This window comes from Lithobates pipiens, unplaced genomic scaffold, assembly GCF_037356315.1.
Source record: "Lithobates pipiens isolate NorthernLeopardFrog02 unplaced genomic scaffold, aLitPip1_a1.2 Scaffold_8, whole genome shotgun sequence".
NCBI lineage: Eukaryota > Metazoa > Chordata > Amphibia > Anura > Ranidae > Lithobates > Lithobates pipiens.
The window spans coordinates 478,140,347-478,161,097 of NW_027507903.1; the positions used below are offsets into that span (position 1 = coordinate 478,140,347).

Sequence of the window (20,751 nt, forward strand, 5' to 3'; positions counted from 1 at the left end):
GAGGCGATATATTGATGACACTCGCTTTATATGGAGGGGCAATGTTGATTCTTTCCATAACTTGATCTGCCTAAATAGCAATAAGTGGGGTATAAGATTTACTTATGAATGGAATAAACTTGAAATACATTTTTGGAATTTGGTTATTTTTAGAAAAGATATCAATGATAGATAGCAAATGGGTACGTACGTTCCTATACGGAGTTGCCACCACCCCTCCTGGCTGAAAGCTATTCCAAAGAGACAGTTTCAGAGGATCAGGAAAAATTGAGTACTGTCCATGATACTTTTTTTATTTGCTCTAACATACAATTTTTCAGGACAAGCTTTCGGGGTATGTCCCCTTCTTCAAGGTCCAAGCAGTACTGATTTACAAATTTTTAAGCAGAATGTAGAAAAAAAAAAAAAAACACCTCTGAGGGAAAGAAGAGAAAAAAAAAAAAGAGAAAAAAATACAACAAAAAAAACACATACAAATCAATGGCAATAAAGATAAGAGAAGAGTTAGTGGGATAAGACAGAGGGAGAGCTATGGAATGGAGGGGGTGGGGTTGCTGGTCACAGAGGGGGTTGTAAAACTTTAGTATTATGAGTAAGGAAACCTATATCTAAATTCAGGCCATTATTTTTGGTGTCAAAAAGAATTATCATTCTTAGTTCAAAGGTTTTACTTTCCTGGATATTTCTGAAATTCCCTTTCAGAACTAAAACATTGATACCATCAAGGAACATAAAGAAGACAGTTTATGCACACCTGTGGGACATCACTTCTCACAACCGGACCACACTATAGAAGACCTCAATGTTTTAGTTCTGAAAGGGAATTTCAGAAATATCCAGGAAAGGAAAACCTTTGAACTAAGAATGATAATTCTTTTTGACACCAAAAATAATGGCCTGAATTTAGATATAGGTTTCCTTACTCATTATACTAAAGTTTTACAACCCCCTCTGTGACCAGCAACCCCCCCCCCCCTCCATTCCATAGCTCTCCCTCTGTCTTATCTCACTAACTCTTCTCTTATCTTTATTGCCATTGATTTGTATGTGTTTTTTTTGTTGTATTTTTTTCTCTTCTTTCCCTCAGAGGTGTTTTTTTTTTCTTTTTTTTTCTACATTCTGCTTAAAAATTTGTAAATCAGTACTGCTTGGACCTTGAAGAAGGGGACATACCCCGAAAGCTTGTCCTGAAAAATTGTATGTTAGTGCAAATAAAAAAAGTATCACGGACAGTACTCAATTTTCTCTGTCACAATTGCACTAATACGGCTACAATCACATAAAGAGGATCAGGAGAAACTGCACTGAGATGCTACACAGGCAGCTACTTGAAAACAAAGATTTTTTTTACCCAATGAGTATCAGGATGATGTTTTAAAACAGGAAATGAATGTTGTCCTTAATACTGGGTGTGATTCTTTGTTAACTCCAAAAGCAGACAAATGCACTCTCATCGTTTCAGTTTATAAACCAACTGTTCCGGAAGCATTAAAATGTTCTACAAAGTGACAAAATACTGGGGCGTGTTTTTAAAAAAAAAAAAAGCATAAATACTTAGGGGTCAGATTTCTCCAATGTAGTGGATAGGCCCCAAAGGGTCTCTGTTTTGGGGGTTTGAAGGAATATTTTCTTTGCAGAAAGTATGGCATATGTAAATGCTGTAAAAATGCACGTACTGAAACCATTTCCTCCCAAGTCACACATAAAGCATGCAAAATCCAGGATTTTGTCACATGTAACACCCATTCTGTTGTCTAGCTTCTTCAATGTCCATGTGGGTTGCTGTACTTGAGGCGGATGACACTATTTGTAAGGATAGGGGAACGCATTACCAATTTCAAAAACGGCTTTAAAGGACACAGCTTATCTAAGCATTACTCTCTCTATCACAGAGATCCAACCTTTTTACGATTAGCAGGAATAGACAAGTTCATTCCCCACTGGCACAGGAACAACTCCAAGAGGGAAATATCCCAATAGGAAACACGTTTGATTTTTTTTATTTCAAAACGTACAGTCCTTTGGACTGGATGTTGAGTGGGATATTAACAGTTTTATCAGTAATACCGTAGTTAGATTCTAGTACAGTAGTCTGCCCTTCTTTTAGATATTGATGTATAATAAATATATATAGAAGGTTGTTTTTTTGTAGAGTGTTTATTGAGGTTTTACATACAACATAAAAAATCTGAAATTTTGCATGTAAACAGTTAGGATTCCCATTCCCCATACTTTAATGTAATGACATTCTAATTACAGTTTTGATATTTGAAAGAAACATTTATTTGATTCAGGAGCCGTTCTTTCTGTAGACTAGATGGCAAGAATATGATAACGGGATTTCTCTAGCCGGCCATATTTCCCTTTTGTCCACTAGCTGGCAATTTTGCAGTCATTCATTTTATTATTATTATTATACAGGTTTTATATAGCGCCAACAGTTTGCGCAGCGCTTTACAACATGAGGGCAGGGGCGGATCCAGGGGGGGGGCAACGGGTCAATTGCCCCCCCGAGAATACCGGCAGGCTGGTTCCGCGGGTCCAATCGCGGCCGGTTCCGCGGGTCCAATCGCGGCCGGTTCCGCGGGTCCAATCGCGGCCGGTTCCTCGGGTCCAATCGCGGTCGGTTCCGCGGGTACCCGCGCGGCCGGTTCCGCGGGTACCCGCGCTGAGTGGACGGTGAGGGGGGGGGGCAGCTGGGCGGCTTAGGAGGGCTGCTGGCCAATCAGGAAGCCAGCAGGCAGGGGAGCAGGGAGATGACATCATCTCTCACTGCCCTGCATCCCTCCAGTTCCGCCCTCACTGTGTAGGAAGCTGTGTGCAGCAGAGAGATTGCATCATCTCTCTGCTGCCTATCTTCACTCTGGGGCCCAAGAAAAGACCACCTTAGCAGAAAAGTGACACAGTAGGTGACAATCCGCAATGTGTGGCAGGCTACGTGGCAAGTGGCAATCCGCAATGTGTGGCAGACTACGTGGCAAGTGGCAATCTGCAATGTGTGGCAGGTGACGTGGCAAGTGACAATCCGCAATGTGTGGCAGACTACGTGGCAAGTGGCAATCCTCAATGTGTGGCAGGCTACGTGGCAAGTGGCAATCCGCAATGTGTGGCAGACTACATGGCAAGTGGCAATCCTCAATGTGTGGCAGGCTACGTGGCAAGTGGCAATCCGCAATGTGTGGCAGGTGACATGGCAAGTGACAATCCGCAATGTGTGGCAGGTGACGTGGCAAGTGGCAATCCGTAATGTGTGTCAGGCAACGTGGCAAGTGACAATCCGCAATGTGTGGCAGGTGACGTGGCAAGTGGCAATCCGCAATGTGTGGCAGGCTACGTGGCAATCCGCATCTGGTGGCAGGCGACGTGGCAAGTGACAATCCGCAATGTGTGGCAGGTGACGTGGCAAGTGACAATCCGCAATGTGTGGCAGGCTACATTGCAAGTGGCAATCCGCAATGTGTGGCAGGTGACGTGGCAAGTGACAATCCGCAATGTGTGGCAGGTGACGTGGCAAGTGGCAATCCGCAATGTGTGGCAGGTGACGTGGCAAGTGACAATCCGCAATGTGTGGCAGACTACGTGGCAAGTGGCAATCCTCAATGTGTGGCAGGCTACGTGGCAAGTGGCAATCCGCAATGTGTGGCAGACTACGTGGCAAGTGGCAATCCGCAATGTGTGGCAGGTGACGTGGCAAGTGACAATCCGCAATATGTGGCAGGTGACGTGGCAAGTGGCAATCCGCAATGTGTGGCAGGCTACGTGGCAAGTGGCAATCCGCAATGTGTGGCAGGTGACGTGGCAAGTGACAATCCGCAATGTGTGGCAGGTGACGTGGCAAGTGGCAATCCGCAATGTGTGTCAGGCAACGTGGCAAGTGACAATCCGCAATGTGTGGCAGGTGACGTGGCAAGTGGCAATCCGCAATGTGTGGCAGGCTACGTGGCAATCCGCATCTGGTGGCAGGCGACGTGGCAAGTGACAATCCGCAATGTGTGGCAGGTGACGTGGCAAGTGACAATCCGCAATGTGTGGCAGGCTACATTGCAAGTGGCAATCCGCAATGTGTGGCAGGTGACGTGGCAAGTGACAATCCGCAATGTGTGGCAGGTGACGTGGCAAGTGGCAATCCGCAATGTGTGGCAGGTGACGTGGCAAGTGACAATCCGCAATGTGTGGCAGACTACGTGGCAAGTGGCAATCCTCAATGTGTGGCAGACTACGTGGCAAGTGGCAATCCGCAATGTGTGGCAGACTACGTGGCAAGTGGCAATCCACAATGTGTGGCAGACTACGTGGCAAGTGGCAATCCGCAATGTGTGGCAGGTGACGTGGCAAGTGACAATCCGCAATATGTGGCAGGTGACGTGGCAAGTGGCAATCTGCAATGTGTGGCAGGCTACGTGGCAAGTGGCAATCCGCAATGTGTGGCAGGTGACATGGCAAGTGACAATCCGCAATGTGTGGCAAGTGACGTGGCAAGTGGCAATCTGCAATGTGTGTCAGGCAACGTGGCAAGTGACAATCCGCAATGTGTGGCAGGTGACGTGGCAAGTGGCAATCCGCAATGTGTGGCAGGCTACGTGGCAATCCGCATCTGGTGGCAGGCGACGTGGCAAGTGACAATCCGCAATGTGTGGCAGGTGACGTGGCAAGTGACAATCCGCAATGTGTGGCAGGCTACGTTGCAAGTGGCAATCCGCAATGTGTGGCAGGCTACGTGGCAAGTGACAATCCGCAATGTGTGGCAGGTGACGTGGCAAGTAACAATCCGCATTTGGTGACAAGTGACGTGGCAAGTGACAATCCACATTTGGTGGCAGGCGACATGGCAAGTGACATCCTCAGGGCTCCCACTGATTCTGCATTATGGTGAGTTGAACCATTTAATTTTATATTACAATGTAATAATATAAATAATACGCTTCAATCATCCTGACACCATAACAACAATGGTGCCGTAATGATTGAAGCGCAAATACCAGCCATTTCCCATATAAATTGCCCCCAAAAAAACATATTTTATAGCAGTGCCCCTCCCGAGATTAGACTCTGGATCCGCCCCTGCATGAGGGCAGACATTACAGTTACATTAATGCCCAAGGTGAGTAGGGTATGTATATGTACCAGACCCACAATATGGGTCTTAGTACCTTAATGTCTCTAAGGCCATCTTCAAACTATAGTGCATACCGATGTATATACAAATAAATGCAATTAAATACAAAAACAGAACATGAATGCGTGTCAATAATGTGAATTCCCCAAACACAATATGAATATATAAGACTCTGTGCATATACCCCCAAAAGGTCAAAAAAAATTAGTATGGAAAACAATATGTTTGAAATTATTTTACATAGAATAAACTATTAAAAAATATTCACAGACACTCTATATAATGTCCATATAATCATATACCAAAAGTTAATGATAAATGTCCATATGGTAAATGAACACCGGTGAAGAAAAACTTCAAAAAGCTGAATTAAGAGTGCACAAATTAAGAATCTTCTCCAAAAATGTAATGTGCTTTTCCCATCACCGAATGAGTGAATTGGCTCCTTACCAGATCCAAGCGACCCCCCGTTACAGAGGGTCACCACAGGCGAAAACAGTCAAAGGATATCCAGATAGTAGTTCCACCTCAGGCGATCCCGAATCTTTCACGCAATAGGGTTATGGCTGTTAATCCACATATCACTCCCAACTCAACGTGGTATCACATAGGGAAAAACATAGGCTCCAGATAGTGTAAAACCAATGACTTTAATTGACAAAAACGAACGTGTACACTTACATAAAAGACTTTAAAAGCAGGTTCAAAACAAAAGCGTGCACCGGCCGGATACACGCCAACGCAGAGACCAACCCGTCCTTCCTGGTCCAAAAAGAACGAACACGACTAGGGGTGACGTCGACACGTTCGCACCGCCCTACGCGCTTCGTAATAATTTACGTCGTCCAGGGGCACGGGCGGCGTGCGACGTCACCCCTTTTATAACCAACAACTTAACCAAGCCTCGCTTTGGGTCAGCGGCCATCTTAAATATCGCATAAGCGTTAGGAGTCAATGACTATAAGCCAAGCCTCGCTCTCAATCACGTACGTCAGATGTACGTGTCCGCAACGAACGCCCTATGGTTGTGGACCATGCCTCGTTCCCATACGAACGTCATATGGACATAGACCAAGCCTCACTTCCAGGTAATAACTCTATTGGAAGGGAGACGTGGCAAGTGCCCCCATTTTAAAATACCCTTTCTATGTCCAGAGACAGGGCATAGTATAGGTCACACAGGAGGGTAAATTAAAACGGAAAGATCAGTAAAATGAAAAATAATAATAAAATATAATAAAATGAACTAAAATAGAGATACACTAAAAATTATGCATTTCTTAATGTATTCACATGTCCAGCAAATTCGATTAAGAAATGGAGCTGATATAGACATGTATTTCGAATTCTTTACTAACTCGCGTATTCCCCAGGGATTAGTCTAGGGTATCCCAAACAGATGTCGAGAAATGCAATTAAACCTGAATCCCCAAATCTAGAGGGCCGCCTAACCCAAAGCTAGGCCTGCCATCCAAAATGGGGCCAAAAAAAAGAAGAGAAAAAACAAGAATATGTTCTACAATAATATGTACCAAATTAAACAGCAAGAAAAAAAGTACAATAGAATAGTATTTTACAGTAACTAATGCAAGAACCATGGTAAAAAGGCATTATATCAAACAGGTCACCTCAATTATTAATAAAGGCATTTACATCGGTGTCCACATTAAGGCCAAACGGAACATATGTTTTTAATTTATGAATCCAGGCCATTTCAAGTTTGGATATTTCCCTAACCAAGGACCCTCCCCTCCAGTGGGGTCTATATTTGTCTAAACCGACAAAAAGGGTGCCTGATGGGTCTCTCTTATGTGTTTGGTCATAATGTCTGGACACAGGGTGTTTATCAAACCCACGTCTGATGTTACCTATATGTTCGTTCAGCCTGACGCGAAGTGCCCTCTTGGTCCGCCCTATATACTGGAGGCCACAGGGGCACTGTAAAAGGTAAACCACAGCCTCCGAGGAGCAAGTAATAAAAGACTCTATTTCGTATGTCCTAGTGGTGCTTGAGGATACGATGCTAGAAATCTTAGAGCCCCTATGTGAATTCAAGGTGCAAACCTGACAGTTCTTACATTTATAGTAACCGATTAGATTTTGAAAAAAACATCTATTAGACCTAGGTGGGTCTTGTACGCTGGGGGCAATCTTGCTTCCCAGTGAAGAGACCCCTTTAAAAATTATTTGAGGTTTAACAGGTAAAATTGGATTCAAAACGTGGTCACTAATGAGTAAGTGCCAATGCTTTTGAATCAAATTTCTCACACCGCGATGTTGGACTGAGAAAGTCGTGACAAACGGTACACCACCCTGTATGTTAGCCCTAACACTTTGTCTATCTGCCAATAGTGAAGATCTATCTCTAGTCCAGGCAGTCTTCATGGTTGCATCAAGGGAAACGGGATCATATCCCTTTTCCAAAAATCTGCCTGCCAGAATCGCTGCCTGTTCATCATATTTTGCAATATCCGAACAGTTCCGTCTGAGGCGTAAAAATTGCCCCAGGGGAACAGCCTTTAGCCAAGGTTGAAAATGGCAACTGTCGGTAGGGATGTACGAGTTCCTATCGGTGGATTTAAAATATGTAGATGTAATAAACTCATCTCCAACCCTCCTGATGTTGAGATCAAGAAAATTGACCTCATCCTGGCTAGCCTCAAAACTAAATTTGATCCCTCTGTTGTTCTCGTTTAGACTGGCCATGAACGACCGCAAGTCTGGCTCTGTTCCATCCCAAAGGAGGAGGACATCATCGATATACCTTGCCCACAGGACTATCTCAGACCTTCTAGGGGCATCGATGACGTCCTCCTCCCATTTGGCCATGAAGAGGTTGGCCAAACTGGGGGCATATTTTGCCCCCATGGCCACGCCCCTGTCCTGGCGATAAAATTGCTGGTCAAACCAGAAATAGTTGTGTCCGGCCGCATATTCCAGGAGTTCTATTAGGAAATCAATCTGAGGTGAGGGAAGACCCGACCCCCTCTCCAGGAATAGTCTCACTGCCTCCACTCCTAAAGAGTGGGGGATGATGGTGTATAATGAATTAACATCTGCCGTGACCAACCAAAGGCCTTCTCCAGGGGTGATACCGGACAAAAGATTAATTATATGTTTAGTGTCTTTGACATATGACGGGACCTTTTGGACCAAAGGTTGCAAATAGTGGTCTATATATTTGCCCACCCGGGACGTCACAGAGTCAATACCACTGACAATGGGTCGCCCCGGGGGGCAAACTTGATTCTTGTGTAGCTTCGGGAGGTAGTAGATAACAGGTGTACGGGGGGCACAAGGTATCAAAAACAGTTTTTCTTTTTCATTTAAAATGCCCCTCCGATGACCTCCCTCCGCAATCCTACCCAGTTCCTTCTTGTACTTGTCCACTGGGTCCCGGTTAAGGATAGTGTATGTTTCCCTATCCTCCAAGATGCGGTACATCTCTTTCATGTAATCGCATCGGTCTAGTACCACGATCCCCCCCCCTTTATCGGCAGGTCTAATGACCAAGGACTTGTTGTTACACAAAGTGTCTAAGCCCATCTCCAAGTCTCTGCGCATTTTAACTTTCTTCACCCTGATATCCTCCAGGTCACGTAGTACCACATCCCTAAATACCTTGATACTGGGTGCAAGGGATCCTGGAGGATTGAAGAGGGACGCATTTGAAAGGTTGGAGTGTTGAAACTCCGTTATTCTCGTAGTATTCTCTCTGATGGGGTTACCCAACATGTACCGTTTTATATTCAATTTGCGGACAAATTTATGTACGTCCATATAAGTTTGAAACTTGCTCAGACATCTGGGTGGAGCAAATTTCAAACCTTTGTCGAGTATTTTGATTTCAGAAGCCGTGAGTTCCTGTTTGCTTAGGTTAAAAATTCCAGTTCCTATGGCCTCTTTCTTTTTTGTTGATTGGGCTCGCCTCCCCCCTCTAACCCCTCTCTTTGTTCGACGGACCTTTTCAGGCCTCTGTTGTCCCTGGGAAAAAAATGTTGGCTATTATTCCCACTGGTGTGGGGCCCTTCCTCATAGGCGGGCTGTTGGTATCCTTGTCTATATCCTGGACTCCCCTGGACATAGGAATTAGGATGCCGTCTAGGGTCCGCCCCCCAATTCCCTCCTGCTCGGCCCGATCCCCTGGGGGTCTCAGAGTCAGAGAGGGGAAAAAAACGATTTTGAATGGGGACATTATACTTATAATTCCTATCGTCTCTATTCTGATAGGGGAGATTCTCTTGGCGAGGACCCTGAGTCCAATCTGGGGGCCCATAGGTCCCCGAGTGGCTAGGTCGCCCTGTCCTCGGAGAAAAAGGTGCTCGGTAAGGGTACGGCCCATTCAACTTGGGGCCTTTCTTGGGGATTCTCTGTTGAGGAGCTCCCACATGTTGATTCCTAGTCTGGTTTGGAGTCTTTTGATTGTTCACAGGTCTCCTAAAACCATAACTGGTGCCGGGATTAGGTTGGGTGTTGTTCGGGGGTGGTTGTGCGGGGTTGCCTCCCACTGCGCCCAGTGAATTCAGTTGTTGTGATGTGTCCATCTGGACCTCCACCACCTCTTCCAAATCTAAATCCCTCTGCCAAGAAAAAACCATCCCAGTGTTGTAATCCTCCTTATCCCTATTGTATTTTCGTTTTTTCTTAATTTTCTGATCTTTTTCTTCTTTTTCAAGCACCTTCAACAGGTTCTTGGAACATTCCCTATACTCCTCACTATCCCTGAGGGGTAATAGGGAATCCCTAATGGCCTTAATCTCTACATCTAATCGGGCTGCTTTCTCGCTCTTTTTTTGAGCTAAAAAGCGTAATAAACTCACCCCTGATTCATTAAAATACCTATACCAGCCTTCTAAATCCGGTTCCCCTTGTTGGGGACTGACATTCCACCTCAAGCTCCTGGGGACCATTGCCTCCCTAATATAGGTTTCCAGGAAGGCAATGTCCCATTGGAGATGGATCTCAGATGTGGTCAAATTCTTAAGTCTCAAGAAGAGACCACCCGTATCGGAGACCACTGACGGTGGGGTAGAGTCAAAGACCCCAGTTGTGTCTACAACCCTTTTTGCCCGAAATTCAAAAATATCCATGATCTCAAAATTGGTATGACCCAAAAACCGAAGCAGCAATTAGTAATTGGAAATAAACAAAAGGAACGAAAAAGGGGAAAAACTGCGCTACGGAATATAAATGGTATTAGACGGAAGCTGCAATTCAAATGTACACCAAAAATACACCAAACAGAAATAGAAAAAAGAAAGAACTGCGCTAACCATAAATGCCCAAGGTGAGTAGGGTATGTATATGTACCAGACCCACAATATGGGTCTTAGTACCTTAATGTCTCTAAGGCCACCTCCAAACTATAGTGCATACCGATGTATATACAAATAAATGCAATTAAATACAAAAACAGAACATGAATGCGTGTCAATAATGTGAATTCCCCAAACACAATATGAATATATAAGACTCTGTGCATATACCCCCAAAAGGTCAAAAAAAATTAGTATGGAAAACAATATGTTTGAAATTATTTTACATAGAATAAACTATTAAAAAATATTCACAGACACTCTATATAATATCCATATAATCATATACCAAAAGTTAATGATAAATGTCCATATGGTAAATGAACACCGGTGAAGAAAAACTTCAAAAAGCTGAATTAAGAGTGCACAAATTAAGAATCTTCTCCAAAAATGTAATGTGCTTTTCCCATCACCGAATGAGTGAATTGGCTCCTTACCAGATCCAAGCGACCCCCCCGTTACAGAGGGTCACCACAGGCGAAAACAGTCAAAGGATATCCAGATAGTAGTTCCACCTCAGGCGATCCCGAATCTTTCACGCAATAGGGTTATGGCTGTTAATCCACATATCACTCCCAACTCAACGTGGTATCACATAGGGAAAAACATAGGCTCCAGATAGTGTAAAACCAATGACTTTAATTGACAAAAACGAACATGTACACTTACATAAAAGACTTTAAAAGCAGGTTCAAAACAAAAGCGTGCACCGGCCGGATACATGCCAATGCAGAGACCAACCCGTCCTTCCTGGTCCAAAAAGAACGAACACGACTAGGGGTGACGTCGACACGTTCGCACCGCCCTACGCGTTTCGTAATAATTTACGTCGTCCAGGGGCACGGGCGGCGTGCAACGTCACCCCTTTTATAACCAACAACTTAACCAAGCCTCGCTTTGGGTCAGCGGCCATCTTAGATATCGCATATTTGTTTAGACAAATATAGACCCCACTGGAGGGGAGGGTCCTTGGTTAGGGAAATATCCAAACTTGAAATGGCCTGGATTCATAAATTAAAAACATATGTTCCGTTTGGCCTTAATGTGGACACCGATGTAAATGCCTTTATTAATAATTCTTGAGGTGACCTGTTTGATATAATGCCTTTTTACCATGGTTCTTGCATTAGTTACTGTAAAATACTATTCTATTGTACTTTTTTTCTTGCTGTTTAATTTGGTACATATTATTGTAGAACATATTCTTGTTTTTTCTCTTCTTTTTTTTTTGGCCCCATTTTGGATGGCAGGCCTAGCTTTGGGTTAGGCGGCCCTCTAGATTTGGGGATTCAGGTTTAATGGCATTTCTCGACATCTGTTTGGGATACCCTAGGCTAATCCCTGGGGAATACGCGAGTTAGTAAAGAATTCGAAATACATGTCTATATCAGCTCCATTTCTTAATCGAATTTGCTGGACATGTGAATACATTAAGAAATGCATAATTTTTAGTGTATCTCTATTTTAGTTCATTTTATTATATTTTATTATTATTTTTCATTTTACTGATCTTTCCGTTTTAATTTACCCTCCTGTGTGACCTATACTATGCCCTGTCTCTGGACATAGAAAGGGTATTTTAAAATGGGGGCACTTGCCACGTCTCCCTTCCAATAGAGTTATTACCTGGAAGTGAGGCTTGGTCTATGTCCATATGACGTTCGTATGGGAACGAGGCATGGTCCACAACCATAGGGCGTTCGTTGCGGACACGTACATCTGACGTACGTGATTGAGAGCGAGGCTTGGCTTATAGTCATTGACTCCTAACGCTTATGCGATATCTAAGATGGCCGCTGACCCAAAGCGAGGCTTGGTTAAGTTGTTGGTTATAAAAGGGGTGACGTCGCACGCCGCCCGTGCCCCTGGACGACGTAAATTATTACGAAACGCGTAGGGCGGTGCGAACGTGTCGACGTCACCCCTAGTCGTGTTCGTTCTTTTTGGACCAGGAAGGACGGGTTGGTCTCTGCGTTGGCGTGTATCCGGCCGGTGCACGCTTTTGTTTTGAACCTGCTTTTAAAGTCTTTTATGTAAGTGTACACGTTCGTTTTTGTCAATTAAAGTCATTGGTTTTACACTATCTGGAGCCTATGTTTTTCCCTATGTGATACCACGTTGAGTTGGGAGTGATATGTGGATTAACAGCCATAACCCTATTGCGTGAAAGATTCGGGATCGCCTGAGGTGGAACTACTATCTGGATATCCTTTGACTGTTTTCGCCTGTGGTGACCCTCTGTAACGGGGGGTCGCTTGGATCTGGTAAGGAGCCAATTCACTCATTCGGTGATGGGAAAAGCACATTACATTTTTGGAGAAGATTCTTAATTTGTGCACTCTTAATTCAGCTTTTTGAAGTTTTTCTTCACCGGTGTTCATTTACCATATGGACATTTATCATTAACTTTTGGTATATGATTATATGGACATTATATAGAGTGTCTGTGAATATTTTTTAATAGTTTATTCTATGTAAAATAATTTCAAACATATTGTTTTCCATACTAATTTTTTTTGACCTTTTGGGGGTATATGCACAGAGTCTTATATATTCATATTGTGTTTGGGGAATTCACATTATTGACACACATTCATGTTCTGTTTTTGTATTTAATTGCATTTATTTGTATATACATCGGTATGCACTATAGTTTGGAGGTGGCCTTAGAGACATTAAGGTACTAAGACCCATATTGTGGGTCTGGTACATATACATACCCTACTCACCTTGGGCATTTATGGTTAGCGCAGTTGTTTCTTTTTTCTATTTCTGTTTGGTGTATTTTTGGTGTACATTTGAATTGCAGCTTCCGTCTAATACCATTTATATTCCGTAGCGCAGTTTTTCCCCTTTTTCATTACAGTTACATTACAATTTGGTACAAAAGGAATCAGAGGGCCCTGCTCGTTAGAGCTTACAATCTAAAAAGGAAGGGTCAATTGATACAAAAGTTAATAGCTGTGGGGGGATGAGCTGATTTTATTTTACTTTATTTAAAAATATATAATTTTTCATCTTGTTAATATGTATGGGTTTTGTTTTTTAATTTTGTTTTTTGGACCCCTCTATATGTTGTTTTTCTTTGTTGTCTCATTTGAAAATACCCCCGTTTCCTGCAAATATGCAAAAGCCCCCTCACCCAATCCTGAAGTCAAGGCCCAAACAAACGTCCTGAAACAAGCAAGCTCTTCTGGTGACCCGACTGGTCACCCTACACTAGAATGCTTCCCCGCTGGTGCAGGTGCGCCTGGACGTGCACCTGGGATCCCCCTCTCTCAGGCTGGATGTCCTGACTAGTGGCAGGGGCCTAAATCGCATGGTGAAATCACCTAGGAGGCAGTACCTCTCCCTGATCTCTTCCTCAGCCTCGTGCTGTTCGAAAATCACTCAGCAAAGCAAGATGGAGTCTTTAGTTCCTCTTCTCCAGAGCATGCTAGCTCTTGCAGTTCCATGCAGTTCAATCTGAATGTCAAACTTGAGTCCTGGAACTACAATTGCCTTTTATGTTTTGCTCCCTGGTGGTAATCACTCTGCTGACAGGATGTGATGACACAGAGTCTTAGCTGGCACTAGAGAGAAACAGTCTCACTGCAACAATGTTGCATAGTGTCTTCTGATACTGCAGGCAAGCTACAATTATAAGTGTTATTGGTTTTGCTCGAGAATTTCTCACATGTTCCATTTGGGTCTTGCACTATAAGTTATTTTTCACTGATTTTATATTATATATTTTATTATATTGTTTTTACATATTTTTGATATTTGCAATACTGCTTTCACTGGCTATACTGGCTATAAAGGTATAGCGCACCTATTTTAATTTAAATGTATTATATTGCAGCTTTCCAAGTCTTAGATGTGATGGCTGCATTTGTTTTCTTTTTTAGGCTTTCTTTCTTTCTTCCATTGTCATGTGGTGATCCAGCCAGTAGGTCTGATATTTTTGAAAATAATAAGCTCTCCTGAAGATATAACAGTTACAGGGATGAGACAAACCATTTTACCTCTGACAGGGGTGCTTACAATGGTCAGCTTTTATTTATTTATATAAAACCTTTATCCCAAAAGGAAAAACAAGCTGTAATCTACTATAAAGTATTAGCTGTATTTTAGTGTCAATTTGTATAGTATATTTAAATCTGTTAATACGTCTAACACTTTCCTCCCAAAACTGAAAATTCTGCTGTTCAAAAGTGCTCCTGTTCTTATTCATCCAGAATGGAGGCACACTAATACATCAAGTGTGTTACTGGCCATATCACCAGGGGAAATCAGAGGGAAAAAACATTTAAAAAAGAAAACAAATGCAGCCACCACATCTAATGATTGGTAAGCTGGAATATATAATTAATTTTTGGTTTTGGGTTTAATACCGCTTTAAGCTCCCTTAATCATACACACCTCACCTACTTAAATAAAATACATTTTAAAAAGCACTAGTCACCCTCTTCATGCTTCAGTGATGCCATCAATGTTCTATCCAGGCCCGGACTGGACATAGAGCATACCGGGCATTTGCCCGGTGGGCCGGGGCCGCTAGGCTCAACCTCGGGGCCATGATCTGATGCCTGATGATGGCCGGGCTGCACAGCGGGAGGTAAGCGGTGACCGCGGCCTGGAGAGGGTTAACACAGGCCGCGGTCCCTGCTCACCTCCCGCTGTGAGGCTGTGCCTGTGTCTCCTCTCCAGGCTCTCCTCCCCTGCCGACGATGTCATCTATCAGCAGAACAGGGGCTGGAGGAGCCGGAGATCTGTACACTAAACAGGGATCCGTGGTTGCTAGGCACCAAGTCGGATCCAATTAAAACAGCGATCGCTGAATGCGCACGCGTGCTGCAGCGGACGATCACTAGGCAACGGGATGCTGCCAGGGCTGGTGCCAATGATGAAATGAAACCGGATGATGCCAGGCAGATTACTTTCTTCTTCACTTTGAATGGACATAAACGTGAGAAGTCAAGCCAATTCAGAGTGTATACAAGGAAAGGAGACACAAGGAAGGAAAACAGGTAAATGAGAAGGCAGTCCGGGGAGTAATGGAGGACAAAGGAGGAAAGTGTAAATAGATAAAGATAAATGGCGTCAAAAAGGAGATAAGAAAGGGGGAAGAAGAGGGGAAGGTGGGAAGAAGAACGGATAGAAAAAAAGGGGGGATATATAAAGAAAAAGAGAGAAAAAAAAGAGACAAAGGAGAGGAAAATAAGGGAAAAATAAAAAAGAATAAATATAGAGAAATGAGAATAGTAAAAAAGGAAGAAATGAGTGGGAAAAATAGACAAATTAAGAGGATAAGGTGAAACTGAGAAAAATGTTGGAAAATTAACTTTAAAAAAAAGTAAGAAAAAAAATAAAAGTGTGAAAAAATAAAAATATTAATAAATATAAAAATAAAATAAAAATAATAAAAAAGAAATATAAATAATAATAAAAAGAAAAGGAAAAAAAGAAGAAATAAAAATAATAATAAATAAAGGAAAAAAATGAAAGAACACAAAGAATAAAAACCCAGAAAGAGGGAAAAAAATAAAAATAGGAGAAACACAGCATTTAAAGCCAACCCCATCATTATTTGAGAGAGTAATCTACTTACATAGATCTGATATACAGAGTGCTTGAGAGAGGGGGATCCTATGCGGCCATGCCTGTGTGTCCTCTACTGGCTCTCCCACCCTTCCAGCAATATCATCCTATTAGCAGAGTAGGGGGCGGGAGGAGCTGGAGATCTGCACAGAGCGCGGAAGTATTTTCACATCAAAAAGTGGTTAATTACCCTTTGTTACTAGGATCCAGATCTACAGCTCCTCCCGCTCCCTACTTTGCTGATAGGATGACATCATTGGAGGGGTGGGAGAGCCTGTAGAGGACACACAGGCTGAATCCTGCCTCTGCCCTGCCAAAGGTAGGACTGCACACGGGAGGCAGAGAGGGGGGCATGACTGCAAGGGACACTGTGATGGGGCGCTGTGATTGGTAGGGGCACTGTGATGGGGCGCTGTGATTGGTAGGGGCACTATGATGAAAAGGGAACTGCACTGTAAAAGGGGACTGTAATCATTACAGTTTCCTTTACAGTGCTGTCCCCTTTATATCACAATACCACATTACAGTGCGGAGGACTGACTCTGTGATTATTCCGTCATCAACCGCCCTCGCGAACAGGCGGTTGCTGGAAAATTGGCTGCTCAGTCTAAATTGCCTGGGCCTGTTTTTTGTCCCAGTCCGGGCCTGGTTCTATCTGACAGTTTTTATGGGTTAAATGATGCTTCTTGTGAACCCAGGTTGTGAGGGACACATGCCATGGAGTCTGTCATCGTACAATCTAGGCTCAGAGGAGTGGAATGTGCAGAATGTGGTGCTCACGTTTTGCAACCCACAACAAATCTTGCAGAGGATGAAAAAGGATCCCATGACCATGTTGACACAGAAAAAAAGGTATGTATGTTTGAAATGTATTAAACTAGAATTGAGGGTGCACAACATTAAACGTGGATTTTGCTTTAAAGATAAAGTTCACCTTTAAAAAATAAATACAATAATTTTTTTTGAAAAAGTACAGATTTCTGCAGGTAAACAATTTGCATTTTTTTTCCAGGGGCCTGTAGAGCAGGCCTTGAAAAAAAGAGTGGCCCTCATAGCGCAATCCCATTTTAACTGATTTGTTAAAAGTTAAAAACACTCAAAAGCACATATGGTTCTTATGCCTATCAACACTATACAGCCCTCAAAGCTGCCCAGACTACAACGGGCAGTGACGAAATGCATCAGTCAGGCCTGTATGGTGACAAATAATTACGTCAGGCATCAGACCAGAAATCACAGCAGGCGCAGGGGACATGGCTGACAAGTGCGGGGAGACCACCTGCCATCAGGCATGTACTGGCCATTGGGACTACCGGGAGTTTCCCGGTGGGCCGATGGCTCAGTGGGCCACTCTGATGTAAGGGGGCTGGTGATGGGACACTCTGATGTGAGGAGGTACTGATGGGACACTCTGATGTAAGGGGGCTGCTCATGGGACACTCTGATGTAAGGGGGTGCTGACGGGACACTCTGATGTAAGGGGGTGCTGACGGGACACTCTGATGTTAGGGGGTGCTAACTGGACACTCTGATGTTAGGGGGTGCTGACGGGACACTCTGATGTTAGGGGGTGCTGATGGGACACTGATGTTAGGGGGTGCTGATGGGACACTCTGATGTTAGGGGGTGCTGATGGGACACTCTGATGGGGGCTGGTAATGGGACACTCTGATGTAAGGGGTGCTTATGGAACACTCTGATGTAAGGGAGTGCTGATGGGACACTCAAAATGTAAGTGGGCTGGTCTGGATGAAGTCCAGGGCCAAATTTCTGTCCCAGTCCAGCCCTGCCTGCCATTGTAGCCTTGGCAGTAACACTTTGGTTATTGGGTGTTTTGTGTCAAAAGCATGTTTTTTAATTGTATTTTAGATTGGATTAATATTGTACTACCAGAGAGTGAAATTTAGTTGCTCTTGTTTATTATTTTGTATTTAAAATGTACGGTGGCAGCATATATTATTATTATTATTAGTTATGTGTTAATATTCTCTAAGGCTCGAGGTATCAAGTGGTTGAAAATATTCAACTGTCCTTTGTATAAAAAAAAAATGTAATATGCATAAACTGACTTGTAATTATGTGCTTCCTAACATAGGTCAAAAAAACACCACTCCGTGTCAAAACACCCAGATGGTTTAATGATATTGCAGAACAATGGAAGAATCATAGAGGAAAGGTAAAAAAAAACAAAAAAACAGCGTACATACATTTTTTTAGAGGTTATTTAAATTGGACCTCCAGGCAAATGGTTAAATACACAGATGAAATAAATATAAGAGAACAGTTTTACCTGCCAGAGATTTGTATTTCTGTCCATCCAGCCAGGAGATTATCCAACTCAGTAACATTTACAGGATTTATGCATTGTTTGTGTCTTCTATATCATCTTTGAGTTCATCTTTAATTTTTTTCCCAGCATAAATTTGTAAATTCCTCTTATTGATTAAAAAATCCCATCATCAAATCCCTCCTCTGTCTTATAAAATATTTCCTCTGCCTTAGTGCATTGTACATTATTGTGTAAAAAAAAAAAAAAAAAAAAAGCACTACACTGCACCCAAAATGTGCAAACCCAGCCTTGTGATGTATCAACCACTTCAGCCCCGGAAGGATTTACCCCCTTAATGACCAGGCCATTTTTTGTGATACGGCACTATGTTAATTTAAAGTGGTGTTGCCACCAAAAAAAAAAAAAAAAATGCAACAAATTTTTTTTTTTACTCACCTCTAAATGCCTGTTGTTAGGGGGTCCCTCGTAGTCTGCCTCCTACATTGCCCGGGCTGGTGACATCACTTCCCCTCGGCGCCGCACAGTCATCTGGGACCTGTCACGTGTCCCAGGTGACTGCAGCGTATCACGGCGCGGCGCCGCTCGTGCATGCGCAGTGGGTGCCCGGCTGTGAAGCCACAGCCGGGTGCCCACAGTAAGAATGCCGGCGCCGCGAGCAGAGTGGGGAACGAGGGGGGCTTCGTATTTGTAGCTGCTGACTTTTAAAAACATTTTTTTAGGGGGCACCCCATTTTAACTGATGATTGTGCGGGCGTGCAACACTGTACCCAAATAAAATTGATGTCCTTTTTTTCCCACAAATAGAGCTTTCGGTTGGTGGTATTTGATCACCTCTGCGTTTTTTTTTTTTTGCGCTATAAACAATAAAAGACTGACAATTTAGAAAAAAACAAACAATATTTTTTACTTTCTGTTATAATACATATCCAGAAAAAAAAATGTTTTTTGTCTTCATCAATTTAGGACAATATGTATTCTTATACATGTTTTTGGTGAAAAAAAATCCCAATAAGCGTATATTGGTTTGCGCAAAAGTTATAGCTTCTACAAACTACGGCAGGGATATGCAATTAGCGGACCTCCAGCTGTTGCAAAACTACAAGTCCCATCATGCTCTGCCTCTGGGTGTCACGCTTGTGGCTGTCGGAGTCTTGCTATGCCTCATGGGGCTTGTAGCTCTGCAACAGCTGGAGGTCGGCTAATTGCATATCCCTGAACTACGGGATAGATTTATGGACTTTTAATTTTTTATTTTTTCGCGATCAGGTCTTTTTAGCGGGACTGTGACAAATCTGACCCTAAGTGACACTTTTTGGGGACTAGTGACACCAATACAGTGACCAGTGCCAAAAAAAAAGAACTGATTACTGTATAAATGACACTGGCAGGGAAGGGGTTAACACCAGGGGCGATCAAAGGGTTAAATGTGTTCCCTCAGTGTGTTTTCTTATGCCCTGTGCACACGGTCAGACAAAATCAGCCAGATTCTTTCTGACGGATTTTGTCCGAAACTTGTGTTGCATACACACAGTCGCACAAAGTTATCAGAAAATTTGATCTTTCTGAATAGGGTGACATCAAACACGTACGTCGGGACTATAAACGGGCCAGTACCTGATAGCTTCGTCGTTGGAATTGCCTTCACACAATCTGAATTTATGCGATCGGATTTTGTTGACGGAAAATTTTAGATCCTGCTCTCAAACTTTGTGCGTTGGAAAATCTGACAGAAAAAGTCAGATGGAGCCCACACATGGTCTGATCGTACATTTTCCTTTGGAAAATCTGACTGTGTATACAGGGCATTAGTGTGTAGGGGAAGTGCTGACAGAAACAGCACAGAGATCGTTGTTCCTAATCACTAGAAACAGCAGATCAGCACGTTGTCCCCTGTCAGAACGGGGATCTGCCTTGTTTACATAGGCAGATCCCTGTTCTGCCTCTCTTGCGGGTCCTCCTCCGTGCCACAGGAACGTGTGTACCCACACTACCTATTGCATGAAACGACGTACAGGTATGCAGTATATATGCAGTGGGCAGTCCTATTGTAGTTAATCAATACAGAGCTGCATTGTTTGTGTCTTCTATATCATACTGGAGTTCAGCTTTAATTTTGCTTCCAGCATAAATTGGTAAAATTCCAAATTTCAAATCCAATCATCTTCTTCCTTCTAATTGTTACTACCCCAACCTCTTCTCAAATACCAGTTCCATTCAAACCTACACTATATTTCCAAAAGTATTGGGAAACCTACCTTTACAGGCGCATGAACTTTAATGCCACCCCAGTCTTTGCCTGTAGGGTTCAATATTGAGTTGGCCCACCCTTTGCAACTATAACAGATTCAACTCTTCTGGGAAGGCTGTCCACAGGGTTTAGGAGTGTGTCTATGGGGATGTTTGACCATTCTTCCGGAAGCGCATTTGTGAGGTCAGGCACTGATGTG

General features: G+C 43.3%; 1 protein-coding gene across 4 annotated transcripts in view; it reads left to right on the plus strand.

Moving 5' to 3' along the window:
• The window catches only part of LOC143960307 (uncharacterized), a 233,298-nt gene that overhangs the window by 41,866 nt on the left and 170,681 nt on the right, over positions 1-20,751 (plus strand). For all 4 annotated transcript variants that reach the window (XM_077468748.1, XM_077468746.1, XM_077468749.1 and 1 more), the window contains exon 3: positions 18,110-18,190. In XM_077468748.1, coding sequence (XP_077324874.1) covers positions 18,110-18,190 — 81 coding nt within the window. The remainder of the gene's footprint in view (positions 1-18,109; positions 18,191-20,751) is intronic.